This window comes from Mobula hypostoma, chromosome 7 (assembly GCF_963921235.1).
Source record: "Mobula hypostoma chromosome 7, sMobHyp1.1, whole genome shotgun sequence".
Lineage (NCBI taxonomy): Eukaryota > Metazoa > Chordata > Chondrichthyes > Myliobatiformes > Myliobatidae > Mobula > Mobula hypostoma.
The window spans coordinates 181,182,151-181,209,621 of NC_086103.1; the positions used below are offsets into that span (position 1 = coordinate 181,182,151).

At 43.4% G+C, this 27,471-nt stretch overlaps 1 protein-coding gene across 2 annotated transcripts in view; it reads right to left on the reverse strand.

The window, feature by feature from the left end:
- The window catches only part of uvrag (UV radiation resistance associated gene), a 444,845-nt gene that overhangs the window by 82,017 nt on the left and 335,357 nt on the right, over positions 1-27,471 (reverse strand). For both annotated transcript variants that reach the window (XM_063054654.1, XM_063054653.1), the window contains exon 13: positions 24,378-24,456. In XM_063054654.1, coding sequence (XP_062910724.1) covers positions 24,378-24,456 — 79 coding nt within the window. The remainder of the gene's footprint in view (positions 1-24,377; positions 24,457-27,471) is intronic.

A 27,471-nucleotide genomic window follows, 5' to 3' on the forward strand; every position in this document is an offset into this window, starting at 1 on the left:
GGCACTACTGCTGCAAAATGCTCTGGGCCTAGACCATGTAGCCTAGCAACTTGCTCCAGGCCTGGATTCCGCTGTCCAGCCCTAAGCCGCTCTCAAGCTCTCCAGATCAACTAGGCACCCTGAGCAATTCAACTTTGCACCCAGGCCAGTTGAATGAGCAGCAGAACTTCTCTGCTGGGTCCCAACCTCTCCTTTCAATGCCTACAGTGATCCAACCTCGCACCCAGACCAGTTGTTTGGGCATCAGAACTTCTCTGCCTGGGCCCCGACTTCTCTTTTGGCACCCAGAGCGATCCAACCTCGGTCTCAGGCAGTTGTTCAGGCACCAGAACTCCAACTGCAACGATTCTGTAACACACCATTTCTGCTCATCCTCCGAACTCACCTCGCCTTCACAGTTATCAGCGATAATTTAACACAATTTACCGCAGAAAAGGTATTTTTAGTGATGCTTTTAATCGGATTTTTAAAATCTTTTTGACTACCAGAGCTTTCACACCATCTTAAGCGTAAGAAAATGACAGGAAATGATAAACAACATTAATTCTGCAGATGCTGGAAATTCAAGCAACACACATCAAAGTTGCTGGTGAATGCAGCAGGCCAAGCAGCATCTGTAGGAAGAGGTGCAGTCGACGTTTCAGGCCGAGACCCTTCGTCAGGACTGCTTGGCCTGCTGCGTTCACCAGCAACTTTGATAGGAAATGATAAAGTAGTGGTGGGGATGGGGGCTGGTGTTGAGGGGTGGGTTAGTGGATGGAGCTGTTGATCAGCCTTACTGCTTGGCGAAAGTAACTGTTTCTGAGTCTGGTGGTCCTCGTGTAGATGCTATGTGGCCTCCTCCCTGATGAGAGTGGGACAAACAGTCCATGAGCAGGGTGGCTGGGATGCTTCATGATGTTACTGGTCTTTTTACTGGCACCTTTTTATATACAGTACATGTCCTTGATGGTGTGTAGGCCAGTGCTGGTGCTGGTGGTGTGTTGGGCAGTTTTGACTTCCCATTGAAGAGCTTTCCTGCTCGTTGCAGTACAGTTTATTACATAGGCAAACTGGCAGATACCCCCACCAACACTACAACCACTCCTCTCCATCCTTCAATCCCTCCCATGCACTGCTACTTGATGCCAACACACCTCATATACCTACACTGACACAGTCACTGTCCCACTGCTACCATGAAGGATGCCTCTGGCCATAAGTCCCTTTGTCACTTTATCATGTCCCATCAATGAAAATGTACATTGGTTTCATATTTTTTTTATCGAGTGCAATCATGAAAAATAGCCAGATCAGAAACGCTGATCAAGTCAACTAGTTCTCAAAGAGAACTCTGATAGGCCAACCAGATGGTTCACTGCGGTTTAGCGATAAAACACAAAAAATCATATGTACAATTTGTTGTGTTCTTTATTCTTATTGCATTTGCTGTATTGGATCCCGAGTAGCAATCATTTACTCTCGTGTACTGAAAAACAAACTCCACCATGGACAGTCACAAACCTGGCTGAGGGAGGAGGAGGGTTGGGCATGGGGCTAGCGATCTCATCCCATAAAAACCCAAAACTACAGAACCACCAACAGAAGCTCCAAAGCTCCATGGGAAAGGAAGAATCTTCGCCTAGAAAACCTATGAAGTCATGTGGTGAAAGCAGAAGGCACAGGGCCGATCATTCTTCAGTCAGGACAAAGGACTCTAGAGAGCTGCTGTCAGTGGTCTATGCCCCTGACGATGGGCGATGGGCTTAGGGAGAAGACTGAAGAATGTATAATCATTTCCTTCGCAGAGGTCAAAGTTCAGGTAGACATCTAACAAAAAAAAATGGGGCTCAGCTCTGGGACAGTGCAATCAGAAGTTACATTCAAAGGGATGGAGAGAAGATGGAGGCCCAGTAGCAATGTTCCCTCTAATTTTTTTTTACAGCTGCACAGACCAACCATTGCTTTTTGTAACATGCATACTAGGAAAATTGAAAAATCACATACTTTTGATTTTAATTATTAATTGAAGGGTATAATGAAATACAGTTCAACAAAGAAAATCTTTTGGGTTGCGTTCAGCGGGCCAGCGGTTTATTAACAATGAGCTACCATTCTGTGCTCATTGGTATAACTTGTAACAGTATTGTATCTTGAAACACTGGCAATGTAAATATGCCAAAGCTCTAAAATGTTTAATTGCAAAGTATTTCAAAATTATGTTAACATAATTTCAAAATATATTAATATTATATAAAATAAAATTTCAGCTGCGTAGCAATAAAGGCTATGTGCTTGGGAGCATTTCCGTTACTACACGATCATGCACCCGAGCAGCCGAGAGGGAATAGTGGCCAGTAAACATAATGCTATTACAATGGCAACTGTAAGATTGGAATTCAATTCCTGCTGCTATCTCTAAGGAGTTGGTACGTAGGCTGGAGATCCCTCAATATATTTATTAAGGGTAGCTTTTTTTTTAGTAAACACTACAGGTACTTTAAAACAAATGGCTCTGAAAAGTCTGAAATCATCATTATGAGGTCTGTCCAGGCAGGAGGCAGGAGGGCCAGTGATCCCATAGGCAGGAGAGCCAGCAAGTCCAGAGTTTGAGGCCTGGAGATTGGGGTCCCGCCATCAGTAAGCCTGGGGTCAATACCGAAGTCGGAAGGTCAATCGGAAGTCTGGAAGTCGAGGCCCAATGAACAAAGCCCTGGGTCTGAAAATGCACTGGTTAAGTATAAGGCCCGAGGTCTGTGACTCTGTGGCTCCACTGCAGGCTGGAGGCCCACAGGAGGCTTGGCCTGGGGTTGGAGGACTATCTGTAATGTGAGTGGATAGCTGGGAGACAGGACAGAGGCTTATTTTATTTTTCTTGTTGCCTGTGTTGTTTTGGTGCACATTGTGGGCATAGTACGTCGGTGCGGAACGTGTGGTGACAATGGCAGGCTGCCCGCAGCACATCTTTAGGTAGTGTTAGTTAACACAAATGAAGCATTTCACTGTACGTTCTGATGTATATTTAATAAATAAATGACTCCAACATGATGCTATTAGCAAATTCTATTAAACATGTAAGGATGCAGTTGCTCAGTAACACACACACACACACACACACACACACACAATGCCGGAGGAACTCAGCAGGTCAGGCAGCATCTGTGGCGGGGATTCCCAAATTCGGGTCCATGGACCCTCTGTTTAATGGTATTGGTCCTAGCATTAAAAAAGGTTGGGAACCCGTGATCTATGGAAATGAATAAACTGTTGACGTTTTGGGCCGTGAGCCTTCATCAGGACTCAGTAATTGTCTTCCAACCTCCAGGATATAAACGGAAACAGCTAGGTTGTGATTTCGAAGGAAATGCTGATAATAAATCTAGATGAACACTGATTGAAACACCAGCTCTCTCTGCTGGAAGAGTTTGAGCCATAAATTCAAAACTTCAAAAATAAAATGCACTGCATGTGTCAGTTCTGGCTCAGCAGTAACTTGCTTGCTTGTCAGAAGATTGTTGGTTCAAGACCACTCTAGGGACATGAGCACATAAATCTAGAGACATCGTTTTTTTTGGCTGCATCAATAAATGCAAATTCCCTTTTACTTTACAGATAGACTTAAAAGAGCAGTAGTTCGAATACTCGAGTATGATGTTCTCCTGTGAATGCCAGTGTGTGAGCTTGTTTAATGTGGGGAGGCTGATGCATTTGGGCAGCCACCACACTGTCCTTGACAGATCAGGATCAGGGTCCAGTGGCGTGGAGTGCAAGACAACTAGGGGCCCTCCATTGCCGCAGCCTTCCTCTGCCTTCACTGCTATTGTAAGGTGTCATCATCTTCCACTTGCTCCACCATTGAGGTCTTGGTTGGATCACTCTTTGTCCGGTACCTCCCCCTTGACCTTACTCCATGGGTGACCCTACCAGGAGTTAAGCTCCAGACAGCATCACTCTTGGGACCTCAGGAACTCACAGATCTCGCCTCCACAACAAGGCGACGATCCTCAGAGACAGGACTTAGAATATCCTATAGTACACCCTGGGAGAACTATAATGATGAATAGTTTATGGTTTATAAGGCATTGGTCAAACTGCAGTTGGAGTATTGTGAATAGTTGTGGGCCCCTTATCTAAGAGAGGATGAAGTTCTGATGAAGAGCCTCAGCCCAAAATGTCAACTGTACTCTTTTCCACAGGCGCTGCCTGGCTTGCTGAGATCCTCCAGCATTTTGTGTGTGTTGCTTGGCTTTCCAGCATCTGCAGATTTTCTCTTGATTGTGAATTGATCCAACTTAATGGATCAGTGGGTAGAGAACCTGTGGAAATCTTTGCCACAAATGACTGTTGGGGACAAGTCATTGAGTACATTTGAAGCAGAGGTTGACAGGTTCTTGATTAGTCAGGGCTTCAAAGATTATGGGAAGAGGGGAGAAGAATGGGGACGAGAGGGATAATAAATCAGCCATGATGGAATGGCGGAGCAGACTTGATGGGTTGAATGGCCTTAACTTGAAAACATGACTGTAAAAGCCTCCATCTATAAGAACTCTCACTTTTAGCAATAAGTCCCATCATGTCAGATTATATTAAAAATCTAGTCAATCGAAATTTCCTTCTTTTCTCTGAGGGGACAGAAGGACCACCAAAGAAATCAGTTTGAGGAAGCTGACTGTGTGCAATCTGTCTGCTACATTTCTTCGTACTAAATGAGTCCTGGCTCCTCAAATTTACTTCATTGGCTGTAAAGCCCTTTGGATCATGAGAGGTGCAAACAAGACGCATACCTATGCTTCCTGTTCATGGGATTATGTGGAACCAACTCTCAGGCTCTGCCTCACCTCGGACATAAACAACACTCGAAGTTTCAAAGGTATTTGTAGGAAAAGGAAAAGAAATAATTCTTTCACTCTGTTGTGCTCTTCTGATGCTTAACATTCCCAAGGCAACAAAGTTTGCTTGCTTCATTTCAAGGATCAGCTTTATACATTTACATATATTGGGAATTTTCTGTGGCATGTCAACTATCAAGAATAAAAAAAATATAAAAAATAAAGTTAAGAGATTAATGTATGGATATTGAATAAAATGTGCACATGTAAGTTTTCTATGTACATAAATACCAGCATGTACTGTATTTATAATGTAAACAGCATTATAAAATATGGTTTAAAATGTTTACAGTGCAGTCCAGTGACTGAGGGGGTGGGGCAGGGGCTAACTAGATTGGTTGATCAGTTAAACTGTATGTGGGAAGAAACTTTTAAGATAATAACATTTTTGTTTTAATAGCCCAGAGCGTTTCCAGAAGGGACCTTTGGAAAAGGCAGTGGTGGGCAGTGCCCCGCAATGATTTTTCCCGCCTGCTTCTTTGTACTGGACTAAGAATACGACAGGAATATAAAAGGAAGAGAAATAACACCACTATCTCTTTCACTTGGTTGTGTACCTCTGATGACTTACACTCTCAAGAAAGAAATTTCGGTTATTTTTTTATTCAGAGCTACAGCACAGAACAGGCCCCTCTGGCCTAACCAGCCGCACAGCCTAGCACCACCTACTTAACCCTAGCCTAATCACAGGATAATTTGCAACGTCCAATTAACCTACCAACAGTCTTGTCTTTGAACTGTGGGAGGAAATTGGAGAAAATCCACATGCTCCTGGGGAGGAATCTACCAACTTCTTACAGATGGCATTGGAATTGAACTCTGAACTCCAATCCCTGTGCTGTAATACTGTTGTGCTAACCGCTACGCCAGTGGACCTCAACCTCTGGGCCACGGACCAATACATTGCCCAAAGAATGCAGTGGTACAGTGGTAGTTGGAATGCACCCAGCACATCTTTAAGAAATCTTTAAAAAAAAATAAACAAGCTAATTAATTAGGTGCCGCCCGGCACGTAATTAATTAGATTGCTTGTTTCGTCTTTTTTCTTAAAGATGTGCTGGGTGCATTCCGGCTACCGCTGCATCGCTGCATTCTTCGCGGCAATGTATCGGCCCGCAGACTGGAGGTTAGGGACCACTGCGCTACGTTACTGTGGCACCTTACTTTAACTAAGTAGTATTCATACAAAGGGCAGCAGAGTATTAGCAGTATTCACACAAATAGCATAGACACAATTAGCATACATACAGTATTCACACAATAGCAAACTGCAAACAGCAGTGGGGTACAGAAGAAAAAAAGTATGAGGATAAATTGAACCTACAAGCAATCTCAAGTGGTCTAAGGTTTCATTTCTTGATTGTGTCACTTGAAAAAAAAAACAAGGTAAATAGTCGCAGACATACCAAGAAAATTAATAGCAGCCTTTTTATCAAGTCTAGACTGCGCCATTTGGGAAATTACAATCCAATTGAAAATATACATAAGAACACCAACAAGCAGGTGGCTGTTTTCAACCATCAAGATATTTCAAAACACAACCTTGGTTTAAATATAAGATCATGAATGTACACAGTGAACAAATAAGCTTTGAAAATGAAAAGGTTTCACCAATTTTTGATATTCTAATTGTGCAAGTAAATGCAGAGAATTTTCAGGCTTCTTCACAAATAAAAACAAGTAATATGCAAAGATAAAGAGACGAAGCATTTCTTCATATAGTAATATGGGGCGGCACAGTAGTGTAGTGGCTAGTGTAACGTTATTACAGCGCCAGTGACCCGGGTTCAATTCCACTGCTATCTAGGCGCTCCGGTTTCCTCCAATATTTCCAAAGATGTTAGGATTAATATGACATGGGCATGTCATGTTGTTGTCAGAAGAATGGCAACACTTCCAAACTGGCTGCAGCACATCCTAGACACAAGCAACACATTTCACTGTATATTTCGATGCACATGTGCCAAATGAAGCTGTAATTTCCGTTACAGGAAGGGTGCAATAGTACTGCGAAGGGTACAGGGGAGTTTTACAAGGACGCTGCCAAAACGAAAACATTTTCGTTCTGAGGAACAAGTGGGTAGGCTGGGACTTCTTGCTTTCCAACCTAGCACACTGGGTACACAAGGTCAACTACCTCTAACAGAGAGGACAGATTTAACTGGTAGAGACCACATTAAACCATATGTAAACCTCAGAGCATCCAACAATATGCAAGAACTCTAAAGGAATTGCTCCTCATTGCTGTTCTAAAGGGATATCCTTCTATTCTGAGGATGTGCCTTCTGGTCCTAGACTCCCCCGCTAGAGGAAGTATTCTCTCCACATCCACTCTTATCTAAGCCTTTCAATATTCGATAGGTTTTTCGAAGAGATGAGGAGGAATTCTTTAGCCAGAGGGTGATGAATTGCCACAGATGGCTGTGGAGGCCAAGTCATTGGGTATATTTAAATTGGAGGTTGATAGGTTCTTGATTAGTTAGGGAGTCAAAGGTTACCAGGAGATGACAGGAGAATGGGATTGAGAAGGATAATAAATCAGTCATGATGGAATGGTGGAGCAGACCTGATGGGCAGAATGACCTAATTTTGCTCCTATGTCTTATGGTGTTATGGTTCTCAGCAAATTAACAATTAGAGTGTCACGACAGTGTAGCAGTTAGCGTGACGTTATGACAGCTCTGGGGTCGGGAATTCGGAACTCAATTGCGACATCATATGTAAGGGTTTGTATGTTCCATGCTGTGAATGCATGGGTTTCCTCCAGATGCTCCAGTTTCCTCCCACATCCCAAAGACGTACCGGTTAGTAGGTTATTTGGTCATTGTAAATTGTCCTGTGATTAGGCTAGGGTTAAACAGATGGACTGGTGGGCAGTGTGAGTCTGTACCTCTAAATAAGCAAATAAATTGAGAAATTTGCTCCCCTCACCTAAGTCTTTTGTAGGGGGTGTGGGGTGGGGTGCGGAGGGTGAAAAGGTTCCTGAGAGACAGATGGAAGCTGACACCTTCACATTTTAAACGTGCCTGGCTGAGCGCTTAAAGGACTACAACAATTGAGAAATGGGATCAAGCCATACAGCTGGTGTTGACACTAAGAGCTAAGTGATTGATTCATGTCGCCACCTGATGTATGAGCTATGAGGGAGGGAAAAGGTGGGGGTGGAAGAGGGGAATTTCCACCTTTATGTGCAATGCATAATTTAGCTTACCCTGAATTTCCAAACCTCTACAGTTTTGGGGGAATGTTGTGTTTGGGAGGGGGATGATGAAAGAAGGGGTTGAGACCACTACCCTTCAGCGCTCGATTACAGTGAAAATTTTAAGTATTTCCTCTGCATAAGTACTGTGAACAGTGAAGGGTGAAAAGACCTTTTGACATCAATGGGGTAATGTGTCTTGGAGTGATGGCTGACAGTACCAAAATGGTTTCAGATACACACACTGACAGGAAACCAATACTGTAACGTGCAACTCAGAAGGTGACCCGACACTTGACTGTTTTGAAGTCACGCAGTTGAGAACCAACTCCAAGAGACCCTCCACACTTCCTGGGCTTTGAACCAAACACAGTATAACTGTAACCTAAATTTTAAAATGTTCCCAATGGTACTTTATAGCCAGAAACAAAAGACCTATAAAAAACATAACATCCTACAATCTGAAGACAGATGATTGATTTCAAAGACCTGCTCCTGAACGGGTCAAAACCAAAGCAGAAAGAGGCTGAGATGGAATTACACTGGTTAAAAGGAGCAAACTATTGTAAATTTTACAAAACGTTTGCAAAGTTCCCTGCCCAAAGTTGTATGACCATGGAACTCAGTACCAAGTTTCCAGTCAAGATGACGCCAAGCTGTGCTCTCCATCTCGGTTGTAGCTCAGACTTAGCTGTTCTATTTAGGTTCATAGGGATAGTTTTGGGGTCAGAGAGGGGAGTGAGGGCAAATCCATACTCATGTCTTTCTACAGATGTGTAGTAGAGAGCATTCTATCATCCATGTGCCTATAGTTCTACTGTTATTGTTGCTTGTTCCTTAAAGTTGGTAATGGGGACAGGCTCCTGATACCCATGCAGAGAACTAGACTAAATCGCTCACTGGACTCTGCTATTATTTATTCTCCTCTTGTTTGTATAACAAGATTAACTTTCTATTCCTTACTACCTCTTAACATCAAGAAGGCTTCACTCAATATCAAGACAACAAAAGAAATGACAATTGACTTCAGGAAGACAAATGGTCCTGAACAAACCCCACTATTCATAACCGGTGAGGTAGTGGAAAGGATCTTCAGTTTTAAGTTTTTGGGGATGAACATCACCGAGCAGCTCTCTTGGTCTTTCAACATTACCCTGATAGTAGGGAAGGCATAACAGTGACTATACTACCTATAAAAGAATTTCAGGATGTATATTGTATGCATTTCTCTGACATTAAATGTACCTACTGAAACCTACTGAGGTGCTTCAGGAGACTAATCTGCTTCAAAAATTGCTGGCCAACTTTTGTCAATGTGTGATACAGTTTGGCACCAGCAGCGTCGCAAGAGTTGCCATTGCAAGAATCTCAGCCCGAAACATCGACTGTAGTCTTTTCCATAGATGCTGAGTTCCTACAGTAAACATACAGTAATACAGCATATACAGGCCTCTCCAGTCCACCTATTTAACCCTAGCCTAATCACAGGGCATTTTACAATGACCAACTAACCTACAGTACGTCTTTGAACTGTGGGAGGAAACCAGAGCACCTGGAGGAAACTCACACAATTCAAAGGGAGATTGTACAGATGGTGCCGAGATTGAACTCCAAACTCCAGAATGCTCCAGACAGTCATAGTTTTGAGCTAAACTGTTACGCTACTCTTGTTTAACTACGTCCTATTAAATATTTCTATGCTATCAGCCCTAGCCATTGCTTCTGATACAGATTCAGATTTATTTATCACATGTACATCAAAATATAGAGTGAAATGCAGTGCAACACACATACAAAATGCTGGAGGACCTCAGCCTATCCGCCCACAGGGGTTTGAGCCGAGGTCCTTTGTCAACTTCAGAGACCGATACGATTTGACACCAACAGCATTGCAAGAGCTGCCAGTCAGCACTGAACTCAACATAGGACTCCAGCTCCATAACTTTCCTTAGGAGTTTATTCCTGCACCCTTCCCTATAAGTTGGTATAGCTGCAAGCCAGCAGAGGTTTGAGATCGGAGTTTTCTTTCTTCTAGATAAGCTGCCAACCACGGCTGACGAGCCCCATCTACCCGAAGCAAGTGGCTTTAAGGTGCCAGTAACTTGCCTTTGCCTCTTCTCCTGTTGGTAGAAATGGTTCAGTCAGGCTTAGTAGCTAATCCACATGTGAAGGCCAGGAGCTGGACATAGTTGTCAGAGGCTATTTGAGATGCACTGGGAGCATTTAATGGTATTCTTTGAAACAAGGATGCAAACAAATGCCACATCGCTTTACTCTACAGTACAAAGTGTGAACAAGGCTCTCCATTTGTCAGGGCCGAGCACAGATGTTGCATCCTAGCTATCTACGTGATATGCAAGTCAGGGCAGTACAATATGGAGAGCAAGCTGTTGCCCATGTTGCAGACTCCCCCTCTCCATGCAGCCAATGACTCCAAAGGGACAACAGAGACCAATACAGTTTGGCACCTGTGGCATCGCAGGAGTCGCCAGTCAGTGTCGAATTCAATGTAGGACTGCCTTAGGGATACCAATTCTGGATTTTTCCCTTTGGGTTTACTCCAGAAGCCTTCCCAATGAGTTGGGATAGCCGCAAGGCAGCAGAAGTTTGAGATCAAGAGCTTTCCTTCTCCTAGATGAGCTGCCAACCACAGCTGATGAGCCCCATCTGCCGTGAACGACTGGTTTTAAGGCAGTGGTAATCTGCTTTTGCCTCTTCTTCTGTCAGTAAAAACTGTTCTGCTGGGCTTAGAAGCAAAGACACACGTGAAGGCCAGGAGCTGGACTTGTCAGAGGCTACTTGAAATGCACTCTATTGGGAGCATTTAGTAGGCAGTGGGAGCTTATCTTCACTACCACCTCCCCCCAACTATGACAAGCATGACCCTTCTATTTAGCGGCTGCTGGTAATAGTGCAGAGGACTCTCATCACGTCAACCAAAAACAATGTATTCACTTTCACAACTAACAGCAACTTACAAATACTTTGCAACCACTTAAAAGATGACTGTTCTATTCCTCTCCGTGGGACAGGAATTCCATTACAGACGACAGAGGTTAAATGGAATGTCACCACATCTGGATTTGCTCTAATTCGTTATCGACTTCCCCTTCAGGACAGAAAATAACTCACAATCTAAATGAGTTGCAAAATTTGTAAGCTGTAAAGCCTATACGGAGTTCCGCGCATGGTGTTAAATAGCTTCACAGCTGCAGTTGCTTCACAGAAGTACGCATTCAACTTTGAACTTCAGGATCGTGATCTGGAAAGCTAAGCAGTGGAGGTGTTAATCGGAATGCTGAAGTGCTTGCGAAGCACTTCGACATTACAGACGTCACCAATCACACCTTCTCTACTTGACCCCCAATACCACAGCACAAAAATTCAGAATGAAATTGAAGGAGAACAAAAATTCAAAGACTGACTGTGTACATACAAGGTGAGAGGAGAGAGAAAGGAGTGGGGAAAAGAAAGAGAAAGAGAGAGGCAGACAGACAGAGTGAGAGACAGGACAGGGACAGAGAAAGGAGTGGGGGGGAGAGAGAGAAAGAGAAGGAAGAAAGAGGGGGAGAGAGAGGGGAGGGGGGAGAGAGAGGGGAGGGGGAGAGAGAGGGGAGGGGGAGAGAGAGGGGAGGGGGAGAGAGAGGGAAGGGGGAGAGAGGGAAGGGGGAGAGAGGGAAGGGGGAGAGAGGGAAGGGGGAGAGAGGGAAGGGGGAGAGAGGGGGGAGAGAGAGGGAAGGGGGGAGAGATGAGATGGGGAGGGAGAGATGAGATGGGGAGGGAGAGAAGAGGGGGAGGGAGAGAAGAGGGGGAGGGAGAGAAGAAGGGGAGGGAGAGAAGAGGAGGAGGGAGAGAAAAAGGGAGAGAAGGGGAGGGAGAAGAAAGGAGGAGAGATGTGGTGAGAGAGAGGAGAGGGGGAGAGGGATGAGAGGGGGAGAGGGATGAGAGTGGAAGAGAGATGAGAGGGAAGAGAGACACGAGGGAATGGGGAGAGAGAAGAGAGGGGGAGGGAGATGAGAGGTGTAGAGAGGAGGGGGAGAGAGACAAGAGGTGTAGAGAGGAGGAGAGAGGTGAGGGGGAAAGAGAAAGATGAGGTGGGAGAGAGACAAGACAGGGAGATATGAGGGGGGAGAGAGAGAACAGGAAATGTAATGAGGGGGGAAGAGAGGAGAGGGGCAAGAGAGCAGAGAGAGGAGAGATTGCAAAATATTAAATAGAAGTAAACTGAATATCACTTCGACGTCAGTGAGGAAAATAGATGCAGAGCATATAAATATAAACTAGTGAGAATCAAATCTAAAACAAGCAGGAAGAATGACCTCATACACCGATAAATGTTGGCAATAAACTGGGAGCTAGGACAAGAACTTAAAAATTCTGAAGTGCCTTTAAAATATTATTAGATGCTACAAACATTCAGATATCAGAGAAATTAACTTAAGTTGACCCGATGGGCATCCTTGGCCTTCGTTTTCTAGTCTTCATAAAAGATATTAATTGGGAGATGCTCCATTGGTCGGGGTTGACCATGGACGTTACATCCTGGCTGTCAAATAGTCGATACACAAGCCAGGGCAGTACAATATTGAGAGCAAGCTGTTTCCCATGCCGCAGGCTCCCCCTCTCTTTATGCATGTGCCAAATCCAAAGGAACACCAGAGACTGATACAGTTCGGCACCAGCAGCATCGCAGGAATTGCCAGTCAGCGTTGGACTCGAAGTAGGACTGCCTTAGAGAATCCAGCTCTGGATTTTTCCTCTGGGCTTACTCCCAAAGCCTTCCTCATGAGTAGTTATAGCCACAAAACAGCAGAGGTTTGACATCAGAGTTTTCCTTCTCCTAGGTGAGCTGCCAACCACAGCTGATAAGCCCTATCTACCCGGATGATAAAAGACATTACAGTTGCTCATTATTAAAGATGATAGTTTTAGAATCATTACAAAGCACATTTAATAGAACTTTACATTTAAAATTAACACATGGGGTGAAACAGCAATGTTGCAAAATGGTCTAGCTATTGTACCAACAATAACACTTTCAACATGCTGCAGTTTATGGATTATACTGCCAGGAAAGGACCAGTATACTCTGCACTTCATGGACCAGTTACACAGATGCTACTCCTGCTAGAGTATGCTGGAGTGTGAAGAAAGATCAACGTATAATCATTCTCAGACGAGCTCCAGCAATTCATCAGCGCACTGACATCCTCAACATGTACTTGCCAGCACATATATTCAGCTGTGCATATTTATCTGTCAAAATATCCCAAGAGGGGCACATAGTTTCCCTTTTATCTGTGCAAGCAGAAGTCTTCCACATATTGTAATATCCGTTACCTCAATTTTTATTGTGAAATAAAAATATCAAAATCTTTTAAGGCTGATGAGATAAAGGCACTAGCTGATGTGGCTCTTAGTCGAGAAAGACCAGAGTCCGATTCGATCTACATGCCAAGCCTAATTATTTAACTGGCCAATTCCAGCTGAAGTTCACTGGGTTTTACAAGTTCAAGTTCATGTTTCTGGTCATCTGACTGTCCTGGTGACGAGAACTCTGTAGGGTCTTGCAGTCCGATGCCTTGAAAGTTGTTAGGATGGGGTTTGGGAAGCCTTGACGCCTCAGTCTCCCCAGAAAGTGCCGATGCTGCTGTGCCTTCTTGACGAGTAAAGAGGTGTTGTGAGTCCAGGTTAGATTGTCCATTATGTGCACTCCAAGGAACTTTATGCTCTTCACTCTCTCCATGGCAGAGCCATTTTAAGGTGTTTATAGAGTATTGGTACGTAAATGAGAGAAGCTGATATGCACTGGTGACGTTCAGGAATAGGAAACAACCTAACTGCTGGCCTTTCAGTGGGCTTTATTTAAATACACTGAGGGAAGTTTGGAATTTATTTTGCAATTGATGGTCAATGCAAAGTTAAACATAGGTATTACATGGTTAGGATATACAGGTTTCTCCTGCCATCTGAAGGTAGAGCGTTGAATGTCGTAAAGTGAAGAAGCAATTACCATTTATTTATATGGGAAAAATTTCTGAGCATTCGCAGACCCAAAAAATAACCTACTAAATCATGCCCAGTAACACATAAAACCTAAAATAACAGTAACATATAGTAAAAGCAGGAATAATATGATAAATACACAGCCTATATAAAGTAGAAATTCTTTTCTGCAATCATTGCTGCACTGTCCACCGTAGCGAAAATCTCACGCAAGCGCTCTCAGCAGAAACACTCGGCGCAAGTGCTCTCGGCAGAAACACTCTCTCCAGTAACCTTTAAGCTATGAAGTTGCCAAATCATACTAAATAACACATAAAAATACACAGCCTATATAAAGTAGAAATAATGTATGCACAGTGTAGTATCACTTACTGGAGTCGGGAAGACAGCGAGCACACTGATGATGGTGTGTTAGGCTGAGTCGTCGGAGGTTGGGGTGCTGGGACACTGAGGTGTCATCTCATCGTCGTCTGTTTCCATCAGGGCAGGCAGGTCAACTTCTTCTACGTCTGCCTGCCTCGATGTCGAAGGTCGAGGTTTGTTGTCTGCTGTGGCTGATGTGGAAGGCTTGAAAAACGACAGTATGCTTGACTGCTTAGCCTCACGCATTTTTCTATCATACAGTTCTTTGTAAGCACTCAAACCATCCTGCAAATATACCCTAAACCTACGTACCCTTGCAAAATTAAAGTCGTACTTTTCTGCAATCATTGCAGCGAAAATCTCACACAATTGCTTCACGTTCAGTTCCTGGACGACTTCACTTTCGGTCCGTTTGCTACCGCATTCAGTTTCGTTTGTTATCCTTTCCTCTGCCAATTGCATCAGCTCTTCATCTATCAGTTCTTGGTCATGGGATGCCAAAACCTCTTCAACATCATCTTCGTCAACTTCCACAAGCCAAACTCACTTTGTCCTTACTTCGTTCACCACGATCGAAATGCTTAATTATGTCTAGTTTTACACTAAGTGTAACACCCCTAAGAGCTCTTTTAGGCTTTTCCGATACCTTAGAACAGGGGTCCCCAACCTTTTTTGCATTGCAGACCGGTTTAATATTGACAATATTCATGCGGACCGGCCAACCCGGGGGGTGGGGGGGGGTGGGGGTGGGAATACGTTGTGTTTACCATGAGAAAGACTACAATGACCATGAAGCCTTGCGCGGGCACCAGTGCGCATGCGTGACTTGCGCATGTACGTGCCGATTTTTTTTCTACAAATCATTTTTGGGGATTCTGTTCTGGGGGGGGGGAGGGGGGGTGTTAATCACGACCGGAATATAGGTGATGTGGCTAATACACTCAATTTCCTTTCTAAAAGGGTTTATCTAACGAATTTAATATTAAACACACAGCGCATATTTTCCTCGCATGAATATAGTGATAAGTCAATTATCAGGGGGGCTTGAAGTTAGTGTTCAACGAATTTCCAGTAGAAGTGGTAGAGGCAGGTTTGATATTATCATTTAAAGAAAAATTGGATAGGTATATGGACAGGAAAGGAATGGAGGGTTATGGGCTGAGTGCAGGTCGGTGGGACTTGGTGAGAGTAGCGTTCGGCACGGACTAGAAGGGCAGCCCGTTTCCGTGCTGTAATGGTTATATAAGTCACTTATAAGTCAATAGCATCATAACACTTTAAGTAACGTTTGGATATTAAACACACATCACATATTTTCCCCGTATGAACATATAAAATCATTGCAACACACCAATATCGCTGAATTAGTGGGAGCCCTGGGCTTGTTTCCCTGCAACAACATCAAGGGGTGATGGGAGGTAGCGGTACTCGAACGGGGTTCCTTATGTCCAGTCTATTCCGCAATTTACTTTTCGTTGCATTCATCGCAGAGATATGTTGGAAATGGAAGCAACGTTTTCGGTGCTTTCGTGGCTATCTCAGGATATTTAGCCTTGACCTTGATCCAGAATGCCGGCACAGATGTTATGTCAAACATACTTTTCAGCTCGCCGTCATTTGCAAGCTCGAGGAGCTGATCTCCTTCCCGCGCCGACATGGATGACGCGCGGGTAATTACCTCGCGTGCGTTCAAACTCAACAGTGCGTGACAGGGAATGAGGAAAGGTGCAGCTGACTCATATCGCCAAATCATATAGTTTCCTCGTGGCCCAGTAGCACATGCTTTGCGGCCCAGTGGTTGGGGACCGCTGCCTTAGAACTTATCTTGCTAATGGATACTCAAAATAAATCGACTTAAAGTACAGATGCTCACAGGCACATGTTTAGAAACATAGAAAATAGGTGCAGGAGTAGGCCATTCGGCCCTTCGAGCCTGCACCGCCATTCAGTATGATCATGGCTGATCATCCAACTCAGAACCCTGCACCAGCCTTCCCTCCATACCCCCTGATCCCTTTAGCCACAAGGGCCATATCTAACTCCCTCTTAAATATAGCCAATGAACTGGCCTCAACTGTTTCCTGTGGCAGAGGATTCCACAGATTCATCACTCTCTGAGTGAAGAAGTTTTTCCTAATCTCGGTCCTAAAAGGCTTCCCCTTTATCCTCAAACTGTGACCCCTCGTTCTGGACTTCCCCAACATCGGGAACAATCTTCCTGCATCTAGCCTGTCCAATCCCTTTAGAATTTTATACGTTTCAATCAGATCCCCCCTCAATCTTCTAAATTCTAAAGAGTATAAGCCTAGTTGATCTAGTCTTTCATCATATGAAAGTCCTGCCATCCCAGGAATCAATCTGGTGAACCTTCTTTGTACTCCCTCTATGGCAAGGATGCCTTTCCTCAGATTAGGGGACCAAAACTGCACACAATACTCCAGGTGTGGTCTCACCAAGGCCTTGTACAACTGCAATAGTACCTCCCTGCTCCTGTACTCAAATCCTCTTGCTATAAATGCCAGCATACCATTCGCCTTTTTTACCGCCTGCTGTACCTGCATGCCCGCTTTCAATGACTGGTGTATAATGACACACAAGTCTCGTTGCACCTCCCCTTTTCCTAATCGGCCACCATTCAGATAATAATCTGTTTTCCTGTTTTTGCCACCAAAGTGGATAACTTCACATTTATCCACATTAAATTGCATCTGCCATGAGTTTGCCCACTCACCTAACCTATCCAAGTCACCCTGCATCCTCTTAGCATCCTCCTCACAGCTAACACTGCCGCCCAGCTTCGTGTCATCCGCAAACTTGGAGATGCTGCATTTAATTCCCTCATCCAAGTCATTATTATATATTGTAAACAACTGGGGTCCCAGCACCGAGCCTTGCAGTACCCCACTAGTCACTGCCTGCCATTCTGAAAAGGTCCCGTTTATTCCCACTCTTTGCTTCCTGTCTGTCAACCAATTCTCTACCCACATCAATACCTTACCCCCAATACCGTGTGCTTTAAGTTTGCACACTAACCTCCTGTGTGGGACCTTGTCAAAAGCCTTTTGAAAATCCAAATATACCACATCCACTGGTTCTCCCCTATCCACTCTACTAGTTACATCCTCAAAAAATTCTATGAGATTCGTCAGACATGATTTTCCTTTCACAAATCCATGCTGACTTTGTCCGATGATTTCACCGCTTTCCAAATGTGCTGTTATCACACCTTTGATAACTGACTCTAGCAGTTTCCCCACCACCGATGTTAGGCTAACCAGTCTATAGTTCCCTGGTTTCTCTCTCCCTCCTTTTTTAAAAAGTGGGGTTACATTAGCCACCCTCCAATCCTCAGGAACTAGTCCAGAATCTAAAGAGTTTTGAAAAATTATCACTAATGCATCCACTATTTCTTGGGCTACTTCCTTAAGCACTCTGGGATGCAGACCATCTGACCCTGGGGATTTATCTGCCTTTAATCCTTTCAATTTACCTAACACCACTTCCCTACTAACATGTATTTCGCTCAGTTCCTCCATCTCACTGGACCCTCTGTCCCCTACTATTTCCGGAAGATTATTTATGTCCTCCTTAGTGAATACAGAACCAAAGTAATTATTCAGTTGGCCTGCCATGTCCTTGCTCCCCATAATCAATTCACCTGTTTCTGTCTGTAGGGGACCTACATTTGTCTTAACCAATCTTTTTCTTTTCACATATCTATAAAAGCTTTTACAGTCAGTTTTTATGTTCCCTGCCAGTTTTCTCTCATAATCTTTTTCCCCCTTCCTAATTAAGCCCTTTGTCCTCCTCTGCTGAACTCTGAATTTCTCCCAGTCCTCAGGTGAGCCACTTTTTCTGGCTAATTTGTATGCTTCTTCTTTGGAATTGATACTATCCCTAATTTCCCTTGTCAGACACGGGAGCACTACCTTCCTTGATTTATTCTTTTGCCAAACTGGGATGAACAATTGTTGTAGTTCATCCATGCGATCTTTAAATGCTTGCCATTGCATATCCATAAGCAATGCCGGCTAGAATGCAGTTCCGGGGGAGGAGCTTGGCTGCTCGAGGTGTGCGCTGCCTTTTTTCGTAAAAGTGAAAACACCTTCTGTTAGCGAAAACAGGTAACTAATGTAGGTCTTTTGTAACAGCGAAGTGTTGTAAAGCAAACGTTCGAAAAGCGGGGAACACCTGTATTACAGATTTATTACATATATATAGTATAAATAGTTAATTTAAATAAGTAGTGAAAAAATAGAAACAAAAAAGTTGCGAGGTAGTGTTCATGGGATGTCTACATATATATACACACACACATACATACTTACTGTAATACACATTTTCTATTGTTATGTATTGCATTGTACTGCTGCCACAAAGTTAACAAATTTCATGAAATATGGTAGTGATATTAAACCTGATTCTGATACCTAAGCCCTGTTATCGTGAAAACACTCAGACCCAGTACCTATGCCAGTGCTTGAGTAATAGAATTGAGCAATGCGGCAGAGCGAGACTACATTCTCAGGAATTACTGCCTTCAGAGACCAAATGTGGAGGATATAAGCAAACAAACACACATCCTCCAATTGCATAAAGCTTCAGTACCAGAGTATTTTGACATGGGACCATAGAAATGTCAGTGAATTATGACTCTTCTACAAGACAGCAGGTAGCTAGAAAAATTAAAATCCTACTGGAGGAAATCAAAAGTTCACTGTTCAAAGTAAATTTACTACCAAATTCCATATACGTCACCTCTTACTACCCTGAGATTCATTTTTTTGCTGGCATTCAGCAAGGAGCAAAGAAATATAAAGGAATCAATGAAAAAGTACACACAAAGACAGACTGACAAATAATGTGCAAAAGAAGACAAACTGTGCAAATACAAAACAAATAATAATAACAATAAATAATTAAGTAAATAAGTAAATCAGTTCAGGTAGCACCTATGGAGGGAAATGGACAGCTGACATTGAGAAACGACAACAGTTCATTTCCCTACACAGATGTTGCCCGATTCGCTGAGTTTTTCTAGTTGTTTGCTTTTTGCTCTAGATACCAGTATCTGCAGTCTCTGAGTAGGTAGAAGATGCTGTCTACTTGCACATTTGGTTAAACGCTATCCACATCAGAATGATGCACTCATACACCCTAATATAGAGTATGCGAAAATGGAGTGTTCAGATCCAGTGTTCCTTTGGGGGTGAAGGTAATAAAGCAGAAGGTACCAATGGCCAAGTTGAACTGAAGATTGGCTCTTTCAGAGGAAGATTTATACATCCAATCTATCAGTTTGAACATGGGCTCAATGTGCAGGAGACGGATGACGAAGGTCATCAGTAGTCCAGGCCTCTGTTCGGGGTTGAATGTCAAGACAGCAGGAGGCGCAAGGATTGGTCAGTCGGCCTTCCCAGAGTTCAAGCCTGGGATTTGGGATTCTAGCCAATCGGGAGGTTGATACTGAAGATCGGAGCCTGAAGGTCGCTCAGTAGTCCGGAAGTTGAAGCCTGAAGGCCCAGATATCCGTCCTGGAGGTTTATTTTATTTAGAGATAAAGCACCGAGGGGGCCCTTCCAGCCCACCGAGTGGCGCTGGCCAGCAACCCACTTATTTCACATGAGCCTAACTGCAGGACAATTTACAACGACCAATACAAGTCTTTCCACTGTAGGAGGAAACTGGAGAGAACTGTCCTGTGTGGGTGGTGAGAGGGAGAGAGGAAAAGGGCAGGGCTTGTCTGTGTGTAGGTAAGAGAGAGAAACGGGGCTTGTTTTTCTATTGTTGCTTTATTGATTGCTGTTTTTTGTGTTGTTCGGCTGAACATGCTGGGCCAGCTATGTTGGCGCCGGAATGTGTGGCAACACCTGCAGGCTGCCTCTAGCACATCCTTAGCTTGCGTTGGCCGTTGACACAGATGACACATGTCACTGTGTGCTTCAATGTACGTGTGATAAAAAATTCTGAATCTGAATCTAAGAATCATTGCTGATAACTCTTAAGCGGCTTCCTACCAATCTCACACCAAATTGCTCATGTCTCTCCAAAATATACTCAAGATGGAATGCACATCTTACATGAGGTAAAGTATTATTTTGGTGGGAAATAGAAACTGAGGCAAACTGGCCTTGGAACACTCACAGTTCACAACTGTCAAGGATAAGCTTTCATAGCCAACAAAAACAGTAAGCTGATACATCCCACGTATCAAAAAGTTTTAAAAGTCCATCTAGAATAATCAACGTCTGTAAAGAAGCTGAATGTTTGAATATCTGTTGCTGATTAACTGTGGTACAGCACAGAACCTTAGGTTACCACCTAGATATGACAGGCGGATCAGACTGTATCACTATCAAAATGTACACTGTACACTGTTTTTAAAAAGAAAATTTCAAAATTTGGATCTGAAACAGAGCTCCCAAGAAAGGGAGACCAAGAGATGGCATGGTCTCCACAGAGCCGTGATCTCACATCATTCAAGCTGTCTAGGATTACCTAGAGAGACAGAAGCAAATGAGACAGCCAAAGTCTGCAGAAGAACTGTGACAAGTTCTCCAAGATGCTAGGCATGACTTACCAGCCGATTTCCTTATAAAATTACATGAGAGTGTACCTAAGAGAATTGAAAAAGCAAACACGAGGAAATCTCCATATGCTGGAATTTCAAGCAACACACATAAAAGTTGCTGGTGAACACAGCAGGCCAGGCAACATCTCTAGGAAGAGGTACAGTCGACGTTTCGGGCCGAGACCCTTCGTCAGGACTAACTGAAGAAAGAGCTAGTAAGAGATTTGAAAGTGGGAGGGGGAGGGGGAGACCAAAATGATAGGAGAAGACAGGAGGGGGAGGGATGGAGCCAAGAGCTGGACAGTTGATTGGCAAAAGGGATATGAGAGGATCATGGGACAGGAGGCCCAGGGAGAAGGAAAAGGGGGAGGGGGGAAAAAACCCAGAGGATGGGCAAGGGGTATAGTCAGAGGGAGAAAAAGGAGAGAGAGAAAAAGAATGTGTGTATATAAATAAATAATGGATGGGGTACAAGGGGGAGGTGGTGTATAAATAAATAACGGATGGGGTACGAGGGGTAGGTGGCCCCAGACAGTCCTTCCAGATGAGGTGACACTTCACCCGTGAGTCAGCTGGGGTGATATACTGTGTCTGGTGCTCCCAATGTGACCTTCTGTATATTGGCGAGACCCGACGCAGACTGGGAGGTTGTTTCGCTGAACACCTACGCTCTGTCCGCCAGAGAAAGCAGGATCTCCCAGTGGCCACACATTTTAATTCCACGTCCCATTCCCATTCTGGTGTGTCTATCCATGGCCTCCTCTACTGTAAAGATGAAGCCACACTCAGGTTGGAGGAACAACACCTTATATTCCATCTGGGTAGCCTCCAACGTGATGGCGTGAATATTGACTCCTCAAACTTCCGCTAATGCCCCACCTCCCCCTCATACCCCATCCGTTATTTATTTATATACACACATTCTCGCTCTCCTTTTTCTCCCTCTGTCCCTCTCACTATACCCCTTGCCTATCCTCTGGACTCCCGCCCCCCCCCCAAATTTTCCTTCTCCCTGGGCCTCCTGTCCTATGATCCTCTCATATCCCTTTTGCCAATCACCTGTCCAGCTCTTGGCTCCATCCCTCCCCCTCCTGTCTTCTCCTATCATTTCGGACTCCCCCTCTCACTTTCAAATCTCTTACTAGCTTTTCTTTCAGTTAGTCCTGACGAAGGGTCTCGGCCCGAAACATCGACTGTACCTCTTCCTAGAGATGCTGCCTGGCCTGCTGTGTTCACCAGCAACTTTTATGTGTGTTGCTAAGAGAATTGACGCAGTTTTAAAGCCGAAGGGTAGTCACACCAAATGCTGATTTGATTTAGTTTCTTTTTACTCTTTGCTGCTCTTTATAGTAATCTTTTTGGTATTTAGATACTTTTCATTATTTTTGAAAGCATTGGCACTTTACAGATTTTTTTACGTGTGCCTATGACTTCTGCACATTACTGTACATTCATAGAACATTACTACACAGTACAAGCCCTTTGGCCCACATTGTTGTGCCAACCTTTTAACCTACTCAAAGATCAATCTAGCTGTTCCTTCCTACATAGCCCTCCATCATTTTTCTTTCACCCATAACAACAACTCTGTTATTTTTTCACCTTTCCAAAATCTGCTTCCCAATCTGCTCCTCTGTATCACTGCTGCTACCAGGGGGCCTACAGAATACCCCCAATAGAGTAACTGCTCCCCTCCTGTTCCTGACTTCTACCCAGACTGACTCAAAAGAGGATCCTGCTACATTACCCACCCTTTCTGTAGCTGTAATGGTATCCAGTAATGCCACCCCTCCTTTCCTTTTCTGCCCCCTCTCTATCCCTTTTAAAGCACTGAAATCCAGGAATATTGATAATCCATTCCTGCCCTGGTGCCAGCCAAGTCTCTGTAATGGCCACTACATCATAATTCCATGTATGTATCCAAGCTCTCCGTTCATTACCGTTGTTCCTGATGCTTCTTGCATTGAAGTACACGCACTTTAGCCCTTCTACCTTACTACCTTTACACCCTTTATTCTGTTTCTCTTTCCTCAAAGCCTCTTTATATGTTAGATCCAGCTTTACTCCATGCACTATACTTGTAGTTCTTGCATGACCTTTATCCTCCTCCACCTCACTATCTGCCCTAACACTCTGGTTCCCCCCCCCCCCCCCGCAAACCTAGTCACCCTAACCATGGACTTTTTACTCTCCTCCCATCCGGTAGGTGCTAGAGGAGCCTCCGCTCCCACACCAGCAGGCACAGGAAGGGCTTCTTCCCTGAGGCTGTGACCCTGCTGAACCTCACATCACAGCGCTAAGCAGTAATGCACCCATATTGTACTGTCTCAGTACTTTTATATTTGTGTGCTGTAGCACTTACTTTTTATTCGCAGTTATTTTGTAAATAACAATATTCCTTGGATTTCTGGTTCGATGCTAACAACATTTCATTGGCTTCGTATCCGTACTCAGCACAATGACAATAAAGTTGAATCTAATCTAATACAGTACTGTGCAAAAGTCTAATGCACATATATATGCATATAGCTAGGGTGCCTGAGACTTTTGCACAGTACTATAGTACTATCAACATACATATAAGTCAGTACTATAGTAGTAAATATAGCAGTATCGCACTGTACTGCTGTCGCAAAAAAGAAGCAAATTTCAGGACATGTGAATGATGATAAACTTGATTCTGATATGGGTCCCTATTATGAACTGAGAGTGGGAAGCGGGAACGAGAGGGGAGGAACGAGAAGCACCAGAGAGACATTCTGTAATGATTAATAAACCAATTGTTTGGAATCAAATGATGTGTCTGCACTCATGCCAAGCCCACTCCTGGCATTCCTTCCCTGCCACCTGCCGCACACCCCACCGATGGTGCTTCACCATCACCATTCCCAACATCCTTTGCTCCTGCCAGGTTTACAAAGTCAAATACAGTACTGTGCAAAAGTCTTAGGCAATCTAACTCTATATATGTGCCTAAGATTTTTGCACAGTACTGTACATATGTATTGATGCTGATACAAGTGTTCGAAGTTATTTCAAATTACATCCACTGCTCTTTTCCATAACCAACATACCAGGAATTCAAAGTCTAAGTAAGTTTACTAACAACATACATACAAGTCACATATACAACCCTGAGATGAATTTTCTTGCAAGCATTCACAGTAAATACAAAGGAATATAATAAAATTAATGAAAAACTGCACATGAACAAAGAACAATCAACATGCAAGACAACAAATTGTGCAAATACAATAATAAATGATAATAATAAATAAGTAATAAATATTGAGAACGTGAGTTGTAGATACTTCCCCACCCACAGAGTTGCTTGCTTCACTTGCTCTTGTGTTCTCACCATCATGCCTACCTGTGCAATATTTTTGTTTAGTAGATAAACTCCATATTCAAACTGAAACTTCTCTCCTCCTCTTGGATACAGAGGGAACCTATGAAAGCAAGCACACAGAGAACCTAGAGTTAGAGATATCTGGGGAACCAGCACTGTAAATGGTTTCAAAACACTCTTCAGTGGTGTAAAACACAATAAAGCTTTTCTATGATGACATTCAATGGAAAATAAAATGCTAATGTAGTGACTCAGTAGAAAATACGCGCACTTGACAGACATTTGGCGGTAATGTGTTTGTCATTGCCAATAACTGGACTCAGAACACACACATTCAGTTAGGCACGCAATCATACTTTAACTGGATGCAGAGCACACATTCACTTACAACTAAATCATACTTTATTTTACTTGTGCACAAAGAGAACAGCATGACCCAGTCACCACACTGTTAATCTGCAAGATCTCTAAGGGCCAAATGGCCTACTCTTGCACCTAATGTCTATTGTCTATTATTGTGTACTTCAAAATTATGTCCTTAATAGTAATTTTTTTAATGCTGCATCAGATCTGGAGTAAGAATCATTTTGTTCTCCTTTACACTTGTGTACTGGTGAATAACAATAAACAATCTTCAATCTTTCCTCCCTTTAATGGTTAAAAGATATTGCTTTGACAGATATACCAGAGTGACAAGGGGGCCAATGAGAGGGTTATCGAGAAGGAATGCGATCACATATTTATGCCTCTTCAGCACAAAGTTGTGACATATCCAAGACACTGGAAAATAGTTTAAGAATAATGACTGCTCTCCCCCGCAAATGAATACGTTCTGGAACGGCAAATAAAAAATGACTGCAATACAATTTGAACAAAATGAAAACAAACGTGTGCCAAAACAGTGAACAGGGAAGGGTTGTTTGACTGGTAAGGTCCATTTGTTTCACAAGCGGACACATCAGACTCTGGCCAATCAAACGGCCACCTCCAAGCTCAGAAGGCCGTCAGTCTTCTCAAAACTGTCCAGAAATATTTTTGACAATCTTGAACAGATTTTACAGACAACAATTAAAAAATGTCAAGAGGATCACTAGGGACTTCTTTCCCCCTATTTGTGACATTTACTGGGAACACTGTAGACGAAGGGCCTGAATCATTGTTGAGGATCCCTACCACCATCCCACAATCTCTTTGACCCACTACTGTCCGGTAGGAGGTACAGGAGCATCAGGAGCAGGACTGTTAGACTGGGTAACAGCTTCTCTCCTCTGTCAGACTAATGAATGCTCTGCCACCACCAATGTTTCATTGTTGAAGAGATCTTTACTGTTTATCTGTGCTGCACACTACATGCATTTTGCATTCTATTTTATTAACTTATTTATCGTAATATTTGTTTTTTTGTGCTGTGTGTGATACATCTTTTGTGGGTGCAGTGTGGTCCGGAGCAGCCTTGTTTCATTTAGTTGTATATATGTACTGTCAGATGACAATAAACTTGAATTTGAACTTGAACTTTAATACATGCCTGAATCACAGAAAAGATACCATTCTACACTGTCTTCAACTTTTCCCATTTATGGCTGCAAAGGGAAATCAATATCAGGTTCATTGTCGCTGATATACATTATGTCATGAAATTTGTTGCTTTGCGGTAGCCATACAGTGCAAAGACATAAAATCATTGTAAATTACAAAATAAATAATGCAAAAAAAATCTTCTTTAGATGACAGTGCAGAGTATCCTGACTGGTTGCATCACAGATGGGTATGGAAACACCAATGGCCAAGAACGGAAAGCCTACAAAAACAGTGATACCACCTAGTCCATCTTAGGAAAAGCCTTCCCCACCATTGAACACATCTACAAGGAGCACTGCCACAAGGCAGCAGCATCCATCATCAAGGATGCACACCATGCAGGTCATGCTCTCTTCCTGCTGCTGCAGGAATTTTAGGTCTCACACCACCAGAGTCTCAACTTGAGATATCAACTGCACCTTTGGCTCCACCAATGCTGCTTGACCCACTGGCTGGAATGAAGTGTGTTTGAGAAATAAAATAGAAGGCAAACTTTCAAAGGTTAACAATGTTTTTCCCATCTGCCCCCCTCGACACATAAATGCTTTCACAGCCCCACAAGTAACATTAATGAGTCTTGCTCAAGTCTTACCCTGACCTAAAAATTGGATTTAAACAACTATAGAACTTCACTATTAATCTAACATTCCTCCTCCTGTACTCCAACAGAAGTTGCAAAGGCAAAGGAAAATTCCTTGAGGAATTAAGGAATATGCTGAGGACCATTTAAAAACCTTTGCTTACTGTACCTGCTACTAAGCAATAGCCACACAAGGGATTTAAACTTCTGTTCAGTCTTCACTGGTAAATAGAACAGAGAACAGGCACTTTAGCCTACAACATTGTGCCGATCTTTTAACCTACTCTACAATCAATCTAATCCTTCCCTTCCACATAGCCTTCCATTTTTCCTATCATCCAAGTGCCAATCTAAGAATCTATCAAATGTCCCAAATCTACAACCACTTCTGGCAGCACTTTCCATGCACATACCACTCACTGTATAAAAACCTAGCTTTGATTACTTTCCTTCAATAACTTTAAAATTATGCCCCTCTTGTGTTAATCATTTCCGCCCTGGGAAAAGTTCTCTGGCTGTCTACTGTGTCTATGCCTCTTATCATCTGATACACCTCTATCAAATCACCTCTCATCCTCCTTTATTCCAAAAAGAAAAGCCCTAGCTTGCTCAACCTATCCTCGTAGGACATGCTCTCTAATCCACAGCATCCTGGTAAATCTCCTCTGCACCCTCTCTAAATCTTCCACATCTTTCCCATGATGAGGGGACCAGACAGAACTGAGCACAGCTCTCCAAGTATGATAAAGGGACATGATAATTCATTGGGCATGCTGTCCAAAAGTTTAAAATAAATAGGAGCCATGCATTTCTTTTTCTCAGTGGGAAGTTACAAAACAGATGGCGTCAGATGTTACCACAACTTAAGCATGTTTCACATCGAAGACTTGCTTCGAAAAATATGGACACTAGCCTCCTCAGCATCGAGGAAATCTTCACAAGGCGATGCCTCAA